Source organism: Diachasma alloeum, unplaced genomic scaffold (assembly GCF_001412515.2).
Source record: "Diachasma alloeum isolate Michigan unplaced genomic scaffold, Dall2.0 Dall_scaffold_00374, whole genome shotgun sequence".
Classification (NCBI taxonomy): Eukaryota; Metazoa; Arthropoda; class Insecta; order Hymenoptera; family Braconidae; genus Diachasma; species Diachasma alloeum.
In genome coordinates this window covers 288886-306973 of record NW_021680513.1, presented here as the reverse complement: position 1 = coordinate 306973, position 18088 = coordinate 288886, and the positions used below count along the sequence as shown (strand labels likewise).

General features: G+C 36.8%; 1 protein-coding gene across 1 annotated transcript in view; it reads right to left on the bottom strand.

Moving 5' to 3' along the window:
• The window catches only part of LOC107041736, a 49973-nt gene that overhangs the window by 12590 nt on the left and 19295 nt on the right, over positions 1 to 18088 (bottom strand). The window contains exon 2 of the mRNA XM_015262447.1: positions 3759 to 3856. Coding sequence (XP_015117933.1) covers positions 3759 to 3856 — 98 coding nt within the window. The remainder of the gene's footprint in view (positions 1 to 3758; positions 3857 to 18088) is intronic.

Sequence of the window (18088 nt, the reverse complement as noted above, 5' to 3'; positions counted from 1 at the left end):
GATAGCGAATTTTTACTGAAAGAGTGGGGGGCGGGGGGTTCTCATATTTTCCAATTTAGAAAATTTCAAAAATTTCAAGAAATTTCTCATTAATTTTAAAAATTTCCGAAATTTTGAAAATTTTTAACTTGGACAAATTGAAAAAAAAATTGAGAACCCCCCCGTTTTTTCGTAAAAATTCGCTATCTCCCTTAGTTTAGGAGATATGAAAAACTCACCGACGAGCTAAATCGACTGCGGGAGTACATCAAGAATTCAGTACATCCCCAAATGTGAAGACAAATCAGTTTGCATCAAACCCAACAAACCCAAACATCGGCTTGAATCAAACCTAAAATTCGGTCTGAATCAAACCGGAAATTCGGTCCGAATCAAACCGAAAATTCAGTCTGAATCAAACGGAAAATTCGGTCTGAATCAAACCGAAAAATCGACTTGAATCTGCCCGAGTCCGACTTGATTCATGCCGTCAATTCGACATGAAACAAGTCGATTCCCGGCATGATTCAGTGATGAACCCATTTTACCGTGCTCGACCATAATTTTCCTTGTATTTTTTTTTCTCCGGGTAAAACTTACTGTACTGAAATTAAAAAAATCACTTTCTTCTCGTGCAGCAATGATTACACCACAATAAATTTCACTATTATCGGTGCAAAATTTCTCAAGAGAGAATGAACTTTGATCTTTAAATATGAGGTATTCCATGCCAAATGAGTCAACCGCTGACCCTAACCATCTTGGAAATTGATGGCGATTTTTTCTACGATTGGGGAGGTTAAAAAACTATATCTCAAATTTTTTCTATCTGAGTGACATTGAGATTAAACTCAGAGAAGTGGGAATTTCGGGAGTGTGTCTTGGAGGCTCACTGGACATTCTAATGCTGGGTTTTGCAGACGACCTCATCTTCTTCGCTGAGACACCGGTTACGATGCAGAGACTCCTCAACGCTCTCCCAGCGGTCTGCGAGTCCCTTGAATTAACAGTCAACGTTCAAAAAACCCAGGTGTTGATCATGCATAGAAGTCCTCGTTGCAGAACAGCTCCATCTTTCAGGTTCGGTAAATCTCCCATTCACATCACTGACAGGTACACATACCTTGGAATAGTATTTACCAGTACTGGGAGTTTCATCTCAGCAGCAAGAGACCGTATTTCAAAAGCAAATAAAGCGATAGGATCCTCCAGACAGCTTCTGGTCTCAACTAAACCGAACACGATACATCCGTCATCCAAACTCTTCGATTCGATTGTGGCAACAACCCTGTTATACGGTGCAGAGATTTGGGCTGACAACTACAGCGACCTGAGTGAATCCGTGCAGTCTCAATATTTCAAGAACATCCTCGGTCTATCTAGATCAACACCGCACTATGTGATCCGTCTGGAGCTCAACCGATCCATGCTCAAAATTGAAGTCCTAAAACGTAAGATCAACTGGCTCATCAAACTCCTGAGGATGTCCGCCCGAAGATTGCCTTATATGTGCTACCAGAAACTCCTCAACAAACACATTCTGAACCCATCAAACCTCTCCCTCAATTGGGTGTCCAGGCTCCACGAAGACCTAGCCGCCCTGGGATACGGGCACGTCTTCGATTCTCAAAACCCAAACATCATCGAAGAATACAAAGCAGATATCATCGCCGCACTCTCAACATCCATAAAAAGGGACGACCTATCAAGCGCTGCGGCTTCGTCTGCCTGCCCTTACTACCTGGCACTATTCAACATCATTCCCGACTCAAATGCATACCTGTCTCATAATGTCAACTCCAGACAGCTGGGAATCATCTACCAACTGAGGTTAATAAACAATCAAAACCCAAGACTATGCTGGAAGAACAACCGAGTGCTATTGGACGCAACAGCCACATGCTCTCTATGCGGCACAGGAGAGATGGACGATATCTTCCATCTGCTTTCTGGCTGCATAGCTCTAGAACATCTGAAAGAGAAGTACTGTCTCACGAACCAACACCCGATCCATATGCTGACGCTCACCTCGGACGAAAAGACCATCAGGCTCTTCAACGATATCTCCAGAGCGATAGTTCTAAAGGCGGCATCCTAATCTCACACTTTGATTTTATCCATATGAACTCCAATTTATCATGTCTGATTGCCTTGGCGATTCTTTGTATTGCTCTATCTTGATGTTTTTAGATGTAAATTTATAAATATATAATACTATTAAAGGACTGGTGCCTACCCCCTAGTATATGTGCAAATGCACTACAGATACAATAAATAAATAAAAAATAAATCTCAAATTTTTTCAGATTTTTTCGGCAGCCCAGTTCGGAGATGTGATTTTTGTTTCGTTTTTTCGGTTTTTTTCAATAACTCGAGTTCTATCCATCCGATTTTGATTTATTAAGCGTCCAAATTTTTCATTTTTTACTGTCTATAAGAATATTTTCAGTGAAATTTTTTTTTCGATCTCTAGATGCGCATAATAACGACTTTTCAAATAAAAAAGTTTAAAAACTAGAATTTTGCAAATTACGTCACGGATGATTTGTTTCATTTTTTTTTCCGTAATTCTTATAATCAAAACAAGTATTTTGAGCCATGATATAAGTTGGGCATCGTCCTGGATCTATTTTATTTTCAATTTTTTCGTTTCGAAATTCCGTAAATTCGGTCGCAACACCTCAAAATGGCGTTGATTGACTTTGATTATAGACAGTATGAAGTGAATTTGATTGTATACCTATATATTACATATTTTTTCGATACATAGTCGCAGTCGTTTTGTGGTGTTTTGACCAAATTTGCGAAATTTCCAAAAGAAAAAATTAAAAATAACAGATCCAGGAGGATGCCCAACTTGAATGACAGCTCAAAATACTTGTTTTGATTATGAGAATTACTGAAAGAAAAATTTTGAACATCAACCGTGATGTAATTTTCAAAATTCAACTCAAATTTTTCAACTTTTTTTTTCTAAAATTCGTTATTATGAGCATCTAGGAATCGAAAAAAATAGAACTCGAGTTATTGGAAAAAACGGAAAAATGTGAAAAAAATCACATCTCCGAACTGGGCTGCCGAAAAAATCTGAAAAAATTTGAGAGATAGTTTTTCAATCTCTCCGATCGTAGAAAAAATCGCCATTAATTTCCAAGAGGGTGAGGGTCAGCGATTGACTCATTTGATGTGGAATACCTCATATAGAATTTCTATTCAACATTCAATTTTTTCAAGTTTTCGGGGCACAGATGAGGAAAAGATAATCCACGATACACTTCTAATGAATAATGGAACAATTTTTTTTGTGATTCCTGTGTAATGCGGTTGGTTTCCGCAGGGTGTGCGTAAAGTGAATCCACGTGCGTAAAGCGGAGTTTTACGCACTCGAAATTCACTTTACGCAAGCTCTTGAACTTTACGCACTTATGACAAAACCAACCACATTACCCCCACTATCGTTCCGAACAGTCAACTCGGCAGGTATCACAAAAAATAGGATGTGTTACACGTGCGTGCGAAAAAGTGGTACTTTACGCACTAGTAACACAATATACTATTACCAAACTATCTTGTCCATTTAGAAAACAAGTAACTTCCCAGGAAAGAAAAAAAGTAACGTCCCAAAAAATGTCTTGACTTTTTTCCCTGAACTCACTCTTCATCACGATAATTTGATATCCAATCTTGCGTGAATGGTTCACTTATGAGTTTAACACGTTTATAATTTGCTACTAGAATGGTCAATAAAAACAACTCCATCATAAAAATAAACAACTTACATTCTTCAGAGACATGCTTGCCTAGCGCCTGTGCAGCAACGGCCGCAATCAAAAATGCAATCCACAGGTACTTCATATTGATTCTCCAATAACCGAATCTATAATCAAATGAAATATATGACCCACGCGGGACATTATTATCGCATGCAACTGCAACATCTCACTCATGAAAAGTTTTTCAATGAAAAAAATAACCATGGAACCGCAAGCATGTGACTGCATGGGGAAAAAAGTTGAGGAAAAATTACTGAAAGAGTCAAGGAATCGTGAAATTTGAGTTCTAGCTCTTTTTGACTCTACGTCGAAGGAAAACCAGTAGATGACAGCGAGCATGTGCATCTGCAACTGGAGATTTTCTACTTAGGAGTGTTTTTCTTTTTTACCATCAACAAATTAATGACAGGTCTTTAAATAACTGTTTTGGTACTTCAATGGGTTCTTATAGGCTAAATAAATTCGCATAAATTTTCAGCAGAATCCGATTCCGTAGGTCAAATTTATCTTCAACTGCCCAAAGTTAGTTTTATCAATTGATTTTGCATTTTTTGTAACCGCAAATTCAACTTAAGGAAAATAAAAAGGCATCTTCTCCCCCATTTTTCATAATTAAGTAGCGAAAATTAGGGATCATATTCAAAAAGCCATTTACTAAATTTATATGTTGGCGATTCTTTCGCAGTGGAATTTTCGGTCATAAACAATTCAAATCTTTAATTTCGAGTGACCGGAGACAATTTTGATGTACAGAATCACATCTCTGAGGAAAAATAATACGAAAAATACTACTTGAAAAATGTTCTCCTTAAAAACGGAAAATGTGCGGGCTGTCGTTATGGAAAAACTAACAACTAATATACTATTAACTAATAATACTATATTAACTAAATATTAACTAATATACTACTATTTACCCGAGGTGAACTTTCCCTTAATATCTCATTTTGTTGCGTAAGTTAAAGTTAAGTATGCGCGTACAAAAATTTTGAGCGGAAAACTGAACAATGAAAATATTTCCAAACTTTGTATGAACGGCTATACATATTTTGATTGATTGAGATAGAAGACATCGAGACCAATATTTTGAAAAAAAAATTGAAATGGGTTGAATAGTTTCCGAGATATTTGTGAAAAGTAATTTAGAAACTATTCATAGTGAATGTTCTCTTTCGTTAGTTCCCACATCATTCGAATCATTCTCACAAATTCCTACAAAAAATACTATACAGCAGCGGGAAATCGAGATACGCGGTCGCGTATCGGCCAAGAAATGTTTTATTTCTGGATGTACAAAACAGCAGGCGAATCGCTGCCATGTATCTATACACGAAGCAACTATCTCCACTACCTGCGAATCATATCTATTACATAAAATACAAACGTGACGTAAAAATACTCTTAGTTACATTGTATAAATCGGCCATAAGCTTCTCATTGATATGTCCATTTTTTTGTTCAAAGAAATATTTGCAAAAATACGCGCATATCTCCTATCATTTTTTGTTACGGCATTGGTAGCAGTCCAATACAACCATACGCACCAAGGAGGGAACCCAGGAATTTACAAATTGAATTTGGTGCATGAATGCTGAATTCCACAGATATTTTTCAATTGAGTTCCGTACATAAATAAATTCTCGCGGCAACAAATCAAGTCGGAAAATCTTGAATAAATAATTAAAAGTCAATGGAAATGATGACTGTGGAGTAAAACTATTTGTTTTGTTTCGATTGTCGATTGGAAAGATGATCTATTGTGTGAAAAATGAATGAGCCAAAAAAAAATTACAGGATATAAAAACGATTCCTTGCCTATTTTGAAAAAAATTATGAAATCTCCCTAAAAAAACAAAAGCGAATGTTTTTGTAAAAGAACCTGGGGCATGAAAAAGTTTTGTTTGGTTCCTACTGGCAAGTAGAAATTTTTGAAAAATACAAAGAAATGAGAAAGAAACTCAAATCAGCAATGCCGAATGAACGAACATAGTGCCCAATCAGATTTCTATGAGAAAAATAGTTTCAAATCGAATAAGGATTTTAAAAAATTCTTCGTGAAATAAAAAATTAGTAGAACAAGGACCAACGTTTTTGGCGCAGAATTTTTCAACTCACTGTACAGTATCAATCTAATCCTCCATCTTCTGATCCGCGCCACGGACGTTGGTCTTCTTTCTACTAATTGTTCATTTCATCAAGGATTTTTTAAAATCCTTATTCGATTTGAAACTATTTTTCTCATAGATATCTGATTGTGCACTATGTCCATTCATTTGACATTGCTGACTTGGCTTCCTTTTTCATTTCTTAGTATTTTTCAAAAATTTCTACTTCTCAGTAAGAACCAAACAAAAATTTTTCTTGGCGCAGTTTTTTTACATTTTACACTACAGAGAAACGTAATTTTTTTCACTGAACGAATGGTAATAATATTGTATGAATTTATTTACTTTGTTTAGAATTACATCCGTACAAAGGCAAGTCGAGTCAACAGCCTAAAATTGTTTAATATACAAAAGTTATTTACAAAAGTTTCAGTGCGGTTTCTCTTTGTGCGGTTGTTATCAAGTACGTATCTTGCGCCATTCGTTCCCATAAATTTCTTTCATTATTTTTCTCCATTATATTAATTTTTAACAAACTAAAGTTAATAGTTGCTTAATATAATTTTTGCGGAATCGTAAAAACAGTTGTGAATCGCAATAACTTAGGCTTTCAATTTTGAGTTCAGTAAATTAAGCAGTGATTCAATAGTGTCCAGTCTTCGCGAGATCTTCGAGATTAATTTACATCTTTCCTCCTGGAATTTCGCACACTCTAGGAAAAATGAGCTATATTATTATCGGTCGGTGAGAGGCATTTAGAACAGTATTCATCAGTTTTTTTTTTTTTTTTTAAGCATTGGAGACCTCAATACGAGGTCTATTAGCTGTTGAATAGTATTTACAAATTATATATTTACATATGTTCTACATATATAAGTTGTAAATTCTTAGATATAATTATATTTTCAATTTACATTCTATTAGAAAATTATCAATGGATTTGATGACTATTGGATTCAGAATACACACAATATTTGACATTTTACAGGGAAATTGACAGTGTTTCACAATTTTTTTCCTCATTTTTGTCCTCTGCTCGTCGAACCTTGGGCATTGCCATACTATATGATCGATGTCTTCCTCTGCATGTCCACATTCACATGTGGGATCTGTTATAATGCCTATCCGAGCCAATGATGATTTCAAGTTATAATGATTGGCTCTCAATCGATTTACCCATACGATTGTATGTCGATTCAGTTCTTTGAGGCCATGAAACCAGGGTTTGGATGAATTTTTGAAGAAGTTATCAAAGTAAATTTTACCCTTCAGTGCTCCTTGTTCTCATAATTGTTCAGTCGTATTTTTCATTGATGCTAATTTAAATCCTTCTTTAAAGTCTGTGAAAGAAATAGAATTGATCTCAGGTCTGCTCGCTTCTGTAGATGATTTCGCTAATTTATCGACTTCGTCGTTTCCGGGGATACCGATATGAGAGGGGATCCAGTAAAATTTAAGTTCACGAGTTAAATCCGCTAAATTCTTATATTCGTTGTATTTCTTTCGAATTTGTAGCAGGTAGTCATTGTCTTTAATTGCCAATTTTTCCCGACTGAGAGCTTGCAATGCACTGAGGCAATCCGTGAAGATGCATATATTTTTATCANATCCTTCTTTAAAGTCTGTGAAAGGAATAGAATTGATTTCAGGTCTGCTCACTTCTGTGGCTGATTTCGCTAATTTATCGACTTCGTCGTTTCCGGGGATACCGATATGAGAGGGGATCCAGTAAAATTTAAGTTCACGAGTTAAATCCGCTAAATTCTTATATTCGTTGTATTTCTTTCGAATTTGTAGCAGGTAGTCATTGTCTTTAATTGCCAATTTTTCCCGACTGAGAGCTTGCAATGCACTGAGGCAATCCGTGAAGATGCATATATTTTTATCAGTGTGCTGAAGAGCTAGATTCATCGCTTCATTCAGCGCTATGCACTCTGTAGTGTACACCGATGATTTAACGTTTATACTTTTGGTAATTCTAATGTCCAACTGTGGGCAGTAGCAAGCGCATCCAACACAATTAGCACCGTTGACCTTACTTCTATCTGTGTATATCTCGTAGATATCATTGTTTTCTTCCCTGATGGCCTGTTCGATGATTTCTGGTTTTCCCGTTTCTTTTATATCTTTCCCGATCTCTGAATCGAATGGAATCTCAGTGAGAACATCCTTGTAACTGTGTTGGTATATGCTAAAGTGCGGTTTCGATTCTTCTTGATCCAGTAATGGTCTCATTTCCCTTGCACATTTGAACAACAGTCGGTTCTGTCTTTTTCTGATGAGTGGGCTATGATTTATAAATTCCGTGAGCGTCTTGTGGAATTGGAGTTTTTCGTTAGCTAATACTTTAATGTAATAATTTTTCGTTAAAAATTTAGCTCTCTCTTTAATGCTCGGGAGTCTAACTTCAGCGTTAATGACGTTCGTTGGTGTACTGCGTCTGTATCCTGTATTTTTGGACTTTATCGAGGATGTTTCCCAATTTTTTCGTGGTAGGATAATAGATTCCTAGTGCGTATTCTATTATCGATCTTACATAGCCTTTCTACAGAAGGAGTAGCGTAGTCGGGTTACTTCCCCACCAAGTTCCCCTCAAAAATTTAATAAGATTGAGAGCTTTAAACGCTCTTCTCTCTATGTATTCTACGTGCAGTCTCAATAACAATTTGTAATCAAGGATAACTCCAAGAAACCGAGCTGACTCTGAGGATTTAATTATAAATTTTTCAATCGTTATTATTGTGTCTCCTGGTTTTATTTTTCGTTTGAGTGTGAAATGTACCAGTTTTGTTTTTTGTGGGGCAAGTTCTAGACCTATTTCGTATAAATTTTTCTTGAGGGTTTCAATAGCTCTTTCTATTTTGATGGTGTTCTGATCTACGTTTTTCCCTCTAATGTATACAGCCGTGTCGTCAGCAAATAGTGGGAAACTACAACATCTGTAGGAATATTTTCTGTGATATCTAATACGTAAATCGAATATAGGAGAGGGCTTAATATGCCTCCCTGTGGAACTCCTTTGCAAAGGTACCGATTTTGGCTTGTTAGGGCGCATGATACTTCTCGTTGGTGCATTATAAATTTGATGAATTGGAGAAAATTCAGCGGGCAGTCCATCCTGGCGAGTTTTTCCAATAACATGTCGCAATTGATATTGTCAAATGCTCCACGGATATCAAGGAACGCTGCGAGTGTGTCTTCTTGCCTGGAGAATCCTTGACTGATTGTCATGGTAATGTTAGTTAAATTGTTTGTACATGAAACTCCCATTTTGAATCCTGTCTGAGAGCACTTCATAATTTCTTTATGCTCAACCCACCAATCAAGTCTATTTTTGACCATTGTTTCAAATAGCTTGCATATACAGGATGTCAAGGCAATGGGTCTCAAACTTTCTCCTCCTTGTTTCGGTATAAAGTGAATGAAATGCTTCCTCCACGTCTCTGGAAATTCCCCTCTCATGTATAATTCGTTGAATATATCTAACAAGATAAGTTTGTACTTATGCGATAATTTTTTAAGAATGACATAATCTATACCATCTGACCCTGGAGAGCTCTTTGTTTTTCTAGATTCTAAAGCAACATTAAATTCAGTGTAATCAAATCCTTCGGATAAGAATTGGTTATCGTTACATGTAGGTATCCACTTCGGATTAGTAGCTACGAAAGGTGGGCTGAGTTTGTCCATTGCAGCTTCAATTCTATTCATCCACTGTAGATTTTCAGTGGGAAAGCTGTCGCCAGTTTTGACCCATTTAGTGGCTAGAACTCGACATTTATTCCAAACATATTTTATATTTGTTCTACTATCTAGCGATTCAGCGAATTTTATGAAGTATTCTTGCTTCTTTTTTTAAAATGTTTTTTTCGCTATTGCTACTGATTTATTATATTCAATGCGATCTTCCAGATTGTTCGTAAAATTCCATTTTTTAAATGCAGCTCTTCTCTTTCTTTTCAATCTATCACACTCTGCATCCCACCACCCCAGAGGATTAGATAATTTTTTTGATTGTTTTTGTTGTTGTTTCTTGCTTTTTGCTTGGTAGTTCACGCTGTTCTGTCTTTTCTTATTTTTAATTTTACCTGGAGTAGAGTACATGATTGCATTTCTAATATTTTCAGTGTATATTTCGTATTTTTTGGTAGAAGAAGCATTATCATATTCCCAGTCAAGAAATTTATCATACGTATTTTCAAGATATTCTGTGAATTCGTTCCAGTCTGTTTTTATTGTGTAGAGTTTGAAGGTTTTTTTCTGGTAAAAATTCCTCTCTACTTGCAAATTGACATTGAGTGGAAAATGATCGGATCCCATTAGCTCATCCCCTATTTTGCAATTTATTTTGTCGGCTATTTCTATGTTTGAGATAATGAGATCGATGTTTGATCTGGTTAGATTGTGTGCATCTAGATGAGAGAGAGTTTCAGTGTTGTGGATGAATAAATCTTTCTCTGTGAGAGCTTTTGAGAATCTCGCGCCATTGGTTCTTGTTCTACGGCAGTTCCAGCTGGTATGATGGGAATTAAAGTCTCCCATCAAAAAAGCATTTGAATGACTGTCTAGATTGGACACTAATTCATCCCACTTATCTTGGGAGAGAGTAAATCCTGGAGGGCGGTAGCAAACTAATAGCGTAAATTCCGGTTGGACTTTGTTGAATTTTAGAGAGCACATTTCAATTCGATCATCTGGGATGATTAAATTGGTTATTTCTGTGTATGCTAAATTATTCCTGATGAAAATTGCAATGCCTCCTCCTGCATTGTTTCTGTCTTTTCGATATGTGATGAAACCAGGATAACGATATTGGCTTGGAGGATTGCAAACAGGATCTAGGCGTGTCTCAAGGCAGATTCTCTAAAAATTTCGGAATTTCTTCTTTTATACGTCTTAAAGATCTCACATTCCAGAGTAGTATCTTAAGGTCTTTGGTTACATTTTCAGTGTTAGTCTGATCTGTCATAGCCGCGGGTTTACTATTGAATGGTTGAGGAGATAATATTATGTACTGTTATTACGTGTACTAGTGGAAACAGGCAGGGCGAGGATTTAGTTTTAAATTATATTCTCTTATTGAGAATTTATCAACTGCTCAGGGTCAGTAGACCCCACAGTCGCCTCTCCCCCCTTCATCCCTGACACCTGCTCGCTTTCTTTAGTGTCCTTGTATTCTTTGAGTTTTTTTAGGAGTCGCATGCATCTTTTTTTCATCCCTGAGCTCGGCAATGTTTGATGAATATCGTCTAGCATTTCTATCATCCCTGAAACATTCCCACTGTACTCTAACGCCGTTTCTATATTGATGGGTACTCCTTTAAATGCTTCGAAGAGATTCTCGATTCTTTTACGATCTAGTGGGTATTGTTTAGTCGATTCCTTAATGTAATTGTCGGTCTTTTCCCAATTTAATGTTTGGGGGGGAGTAGCGGATTAATGATTGTCAATTTTCTTTTTCTTAGATGCTGGCTTTTTGGCCTCGTCTGATGTTGATTTCCTACTCGATTCAGATTCGCAGTCTGAGGATAACTCTCTGAGACTGGCCCACCTGTTGTTTTCAAGAGAGTGAGAGCTCTCTCCTTCAGTCGTGCTAGAGAGTGCCCGCTTGGATTTTTGTTTGACAGTAGTTTTAGTTGGTGTATCGAGAGATTCAGAATTTCCCACGGCTTGGGCCTTGTTATTATCGTAAGGTAGAGGCGTGAGGGGATTAGTAGAGGGAATTTCTTGTTCTACATCCATGTCATGTGTCTGAGTCAAATTATCGTCGAGTTCTAAGTCTGTGTTATCTTGAATATTTTGAGTATTTGTATTTTCTTGGCAATTAATAGCAATGTGGCCTTCACCACAACATGTGAAACAAGAGATTTTCTTTGAGGAAAAATAAACAAAATATTTTGAACCCTCAAACGTGATTGAAATTACGCCCGGGACCTTTTCAATGTCTTCTGGGTCTACGAAAATTTGTCTTCGAAAGCTGTTAATATGTGAAAAAATGTGATTGGTTGCACTAGCTCTGAGTTCCGTTATTGCAGATTTGCGATGTACTAAAGCCTTGTCTAACTCATCTTCCAAGAGTTTGTCCGGAATTTCCGGACGGGCATTGGAGATTATAACTTTTCTGTTTTGGGGTACTAAGGGTCTGAGTTCAACGTTCTGTCCTTTAATTTTAATAGACTCACCAGAGTGAAGAAGGTCAGCGACCAGTTCCTTATTTTGTAAGTAACAACAGACTCGATTGCGTGAAATACGTGATATATACCTCATTTGTTTTTCATTTTTCAAAAGGTCTTTCAGTGCCCACATGTAGTCTTCTAGCTTTGATTCTTGAACATAATTTATTATGATAACGTCTTCTTTCGTTGGTCTTGGTTTGGTGACATTAGAATAGCTCTTATTCTCTTTCTGGCTATGGAAATTACGTGACTGTGTTGATGCGGCCATTATGCCCCCGCAAAATCTTTGCCTCCAAACATTTACGGACTACATCAGTTTACCCCCTGAAGGGTTTTTTAATCTAAGTATCGAATGTATGCACTGACACTTATTGTAGATACTTGTAATTTGAATTTGAAATAGAACTCGTTGAATGAACTAATAGAATGTTGACGAATCAACATTCTATCGTCACCGGGAACACTCTGTGTATAAACACGTGTGCTCTCTTCGAGGGTTCAAACGAGATTCATTCATCATTGTTGAATGTAATGATCCCGGTTTTCATACTTATTCTAGCTTTTATTGGATTAAGAAGTGGATATTGAGAAAGAAATCTTACGATTTCTATTGGAAGGCCTAAATTCAGATACTTCTCGTTTCCTGGAAGCAATTCGAGGTGTGAAAAGAGATGAAGTGAAGAATCACATTTCGTTCGCAGTCTCAATTATATTTGTCGATTGTGTAATCATCCAGAATTGAAACGTATACATTTGACAGTTCCTCGTCGGAACGTAATCCCTGAATACCAGGAGGGTAATATTTTATAATCAAATTATTTACATGAGAACACCAGTCATATTTTAAAGCATTGCGTAGGCCATTGGCGGGAGTTAGTAATCAGTTATAGCAAAGTTTTGGAAGCCTAGAATTTTCCATAGCCAAGAGCTTACCAATCCAGCTCAGAGATCTATTCAAGATGTCACGAGATATAGGGTCGCCGTCGATCTCAAGACGCACAGCATAGTGGCGAGTATAAGCCGGGAGGAAGAGTATTTTTTTTATAAAAGCCACATTGAATGGCATCTATGTGCTCAAGGTGACGAAGGCCCCAAATCTCACTACCGTATGATAACGAATGGTAATGATATTTTTTTTTTATCAAATTACATTTTGCTCCCTGATTATCTTTTCGATAGTAAAACTTGCCAAGATTGTTTGAATAATTTTTTCTCATCTCTCTCCACGTATAGATGTTAGAAGTGTGGTTGCTCTTTCTTAACTATTGATACATGAATGAACGAGTGTACATATCTTGATTCATTGACATAGAAGACATTGAGATGAATATTTTTAAAAAATAAAATGATTCAAATGACTTGGATAATTCCAATTCTTAATTTTATTTTTCATTTGTGAGAAATTACGTTACAGAAGGAAAAATTTATTCTTTGCCTCACATTTTTTCGTAATTTCCAATAAGAATCCTCTCCGATCACCTATATAAATGTATCTAGTCTGCACACTATTAGAAAACTTTCGAAATTTTCCGGAAAATATGGTAGTAATTCTCATGAAAGTGATATTGAATTCGATTTAGGAGGAAATGGTTTCGAAATTTCTAATTGTAGGTAGAATTCAATGAAATTCATAAGTTTTCAGTGACAGTGAAATGCAAGTTTCACAATTTGATTAAATTCTCAGTAGAACATAAATATTCAGAAAAAATTTTTTATTATTTTACATCGCTTGGACTCGATTGAGTATATCGCGATGATGATCAAGACTTTAACATGGTTAGGTCTCACCATTCTACCCGACCAGGATTTGAACTCGGAACCTTGCGCACGTGAAGCAATGACGTTACCCACTGCGCCAGGCCATCGGGAGCTCAGAAACAAAATGACATGAATTTTCACTTTTTCCCTGAATTTTCAATTTTTCCAAATTTTTACGGGAAAATTTAACTGAAAAATAATTTTTTTTATTGATGTTCACATCATTCGAACAGATAAACAATGGAATATTTGATTTTTCAGTGACAAGATTTCCTAAAAATTCAGTGAAAATTAAACATGATAAAAATTTCCGGGATTTGACACTAAAAATTCAGACTTGTCTAAACTTGAAAAGTGCTACGAAAAGTTGACCTCTGAAAGGGTGCCAGTAAACACCCGGACATGCATAACACATGCACTGTAAAACTTGTCATTTATCGGCTGACTTCCTATCTTAAAATACGACGTTTTTTCTCTGTAAGAACAGGTAGGTGAAAAAAATGCCCGAAAATGATTGGTCAATTTGTCGCGTGACCTTCACAACTCGTGTTACTACCCATCGGCTATTTTTTCTTCGGCCATTTTTCGCACATTCGTAAGAACAGGACGTTTGATAGATAAGATGTGTTCATAATGTCTTAAAATACAAGTCACCGAATTTAAAACTTTTTTTTGCCGTAATTCAAGACATTTGAAGAGTCCTCAGAGACTTATGACGGTAGCACTATGGTAAAACATTAACCCCATTAAGATCTTAATATAATAGCTTGAATATTATTACACAAAAATTCATTTACCCTTATATTCCTAATTCCCTTCAAATTCTGCTTCATAACCGCTATTTTGAACATAACGAAAATTATCAGTGGGGAAAATGATTGGCTTTTCTCATGTAATATGGTCGAGCATTGAGTAAAAATGAATGAAGTATTTGAAAAAGCAAATGGGACGTCATAAATTTAAAACAAAAAAACCTCGAGTAAGACATCTGGAATGTCTGAAAAACATGTGCTTTAATGCTTTAATTTCAGACACTAAGAGTGACTTAAATTCGGGGACACACACGTCTTGAAAAAGAGGAGACAGATGGCTCAATTTCCGCGCTAATTTTGCTATTAATGGTCTCCGAATTTTGTATTTTCACGTTTCACACCATTCCACATTATTTCTAACCAATATTAGAAAGTGTGGAAAACTATCGATTGCAGTGTTAGCAAAAAACTCCACTAAAACTACACTAAGAATAAAATGAACGAGGAAAATTGTTCGATCGCCCGAGTCATCGCAATCGCCGTGGTCAAGTAGATAAGTTGCTCGTTACGTTGAGCACGCAACGACACTAAACCATTGTCATTATGTATAACAAACTCGACGTTCCGATTTTTCCACATTATCTTCGGTATTTTCCGAGCGTTTGCTATAATAAAAACTGCCAGTCGTATGGAGAGAAAAGTTGAAAAGTTATCTAGAAAATCGCGGCCAATTTTACTGTTCGAAATATAATTGTGGAGCGAAATGTACTTTAATGAAAAATACTTTGCGTTAAGACAATCTCACGATTCGTCAAGTAACAAAATTACTCCCCGGGGAGCTAAGATTACGATTAGATACCTCATTTCCTGCATGACTGGTAATATTTCCGCAACTGTTTTCTTCATGCACACGGAGAGAAAAATTGGACAAAAATTACTTAGAAAACCCCATCGTCATCGTGACAAATTTTACTATCCCTAGTAGAAAATTTGGCTGGTGGGGCGACTTTGCCTGTCGGGGCGACAGTGATTGGACGCACCAGGGCGAGCGTCGCTCGTGTGTATCGAACTTTGGTTTGTAGAATACTCCGGGGCGAGCTCGCCCGCTTACGTCAAACTTCGCTCTTTCGAACGCATGGGGGCGAGCTTTCGTCAGGCCCTATTTTTTTTTTGTTCAGTTACGTGGAGATAGGGGAGCGGTTATGGACTAAGTGAAGGGTATCTGGTAATTATCAATAATGGAAGTGCATGATGATGAAGTTATTAATGATCTTCGTTTGTGGACGATTCGTTAGAAAACCCTTGATGTGCATGTGGGAGAGTTACTAAAAATTTTAAAAAAGAAACATTCACCATATGTGCCAGTGATAGCAAGTACTTTTTTGGGTACATCATCAGTTGATTACCAGATTTAAAATATTTCAGATACAGACGAAAAGACAATGGGAGAGTTTGTTCATCTGGGAATGGAGGAAAACATCCGTGCAGTGGTGCATCCAAATTATCTCTTTATTTCCAATACAAATGATTTTAAGAGAGAATCTTGACAAATCGTTTCAAAAGCTGAATACGGTGCGAAGCAGTCATAGGAATTTCTGTTTTTCTTTCTCTGACTTTTCTCATCTGATTGATAAATTAGTGTAAAACGTTTTTTACAACTTAACAATTAAAACAATAAATAAGTCATTAAACAAATGAGTTTTTTTCAAAGCTATGGCGACCTGTCAAATGAGGCATTGGGTATTTGTTTATAGTTATAAGTCAGATCTTACCCATCGTCACTCACCTCAATTTTGTTTACATTTTTGCTCATTTTTATCAATTTTTTATTTCTAACTCATCAACCGAAAGTAGTTTCTGAACTGCATTCGTAATCACAAAATTGCCCACCGACTCGCCCGCACATAGGGAGGCGAGCTCGCCTAGACGTTCTTATGGTTCATCCCGACACGTAATGTTGCCCAGAAACATCCGGGGCGACAGTATATCGACTTTGATTTTCTACTAGGGATACGAATGGTAATCGTGGAGCGAAATGTAATTCACTAAAAATACTAGTTTTTATTGGATATCTTACGATTTTCTCAGTAAAAAAACACATCTATGGATGCGAAAATTATTCTCCCATTTAGTAAAGTTTCACATAACGGTAGAGTATTTCTTTGATTAGTATTCATCTGAAGATCATGGGGACAGACGGAAGTGACCCGAGTAGAAATTGCTTCAGGCCCACCTGAAGCACGATCAGAACTTGATCAGATTTTTGTAAGGTTCGACTGATCCGGTGATTTCCGATGAGAACCTGACCAAGTTTTTATCTAGTAGATCGGGTCCGAAAAACTGCAGGATGATTCAGATCAAGTTCTGATCAGGTAGGCACGATCTCACCCTGAGGTCGGCTGCCTGACCTCAATTTCATCAAATTCCGATTTGGCATTTGAACGGGGTCAATTGAAGAGAAAATGATCCGATTCAGATCCGGTACTCCTGACATTAATTTTAATAAGTTTTTCGGATAGTTTAATTAACTATTATTATACTATTCAAATTAAGTTTTATCAACCATTATTAATAATTATTTTCAATTTTGAAAAAGGATCATTATACTATAATTAAAATAAATTCAAAGGGCTGGTTGTTAATCAATTCAATTAACAGCCAGCCCTTCTCAAATGTACAGAAGGGAGGGATGATGATGCCGTAAATACGTATTAGAGGAGTATCAAACTTACACGCAAATGATTATTATTATTCATTAATAAAATAAATAAAAATTTAATTGAGCATATTTTATCTCTGAGAATACACACGCACATCCGCGAGAGTAGTGTAGTAATACGGGTTCTGGGGCAACGTTTTTGGCGTCGACCTGGTCGTTGGGGCCCAGTAGGGGGGTCAGATGAAAGTGGGTGGGTGGGTGGTTGATTAATTCGCGGGGTCGCGGTTCAATTCGCGGTTTGATTCGCGGGTTGATTAATTAATTCGTGATTTTCCCTCGAAGTGAAGAAAGGGTTAATTAATTCGGGGTTTAATTCGCGGTTTGATTAATTAATTCGCGATGTTCCCCACGAAGTGATGAAAGGGTTAATTAATTCGCGGTTTGATTCGCGGAGTCGCGGTTTAATTCGCGGTTTGATTAATTAATTCGCAATTTCTTCCATCGAAGTGATGAAAGGGTTAATTAATTCGGGGGGGTCGTGGTGTAATTCGCGGTTTAATTCGCGGTTTGATTCGCGGTTTGATTAATTCATTCGCAATTCCTTCCCTCGAAGTGATGTTAGAGTTAATTAATTTCGCGGTTTCATTCGCGGGGTCGCGGTTTAATTCGCGGTTTGATTAATTAATTCCCGATTTTTCCCTCGAAGTGATGGAAGGGTTATTTAATTCGCAGGTTAATCAATTTAATTCGCGGTTTTGCGTTACAAAGAACCTTTTCGGTGGAACTACTCAATCCACCCCGTGAGGGGGTGGGTGAAAGGGTTAACTAATTCGCTGCTGTAGAAATCATAGAAGGGGCTCCTCTTCTTCTTCAAACATTGACACCT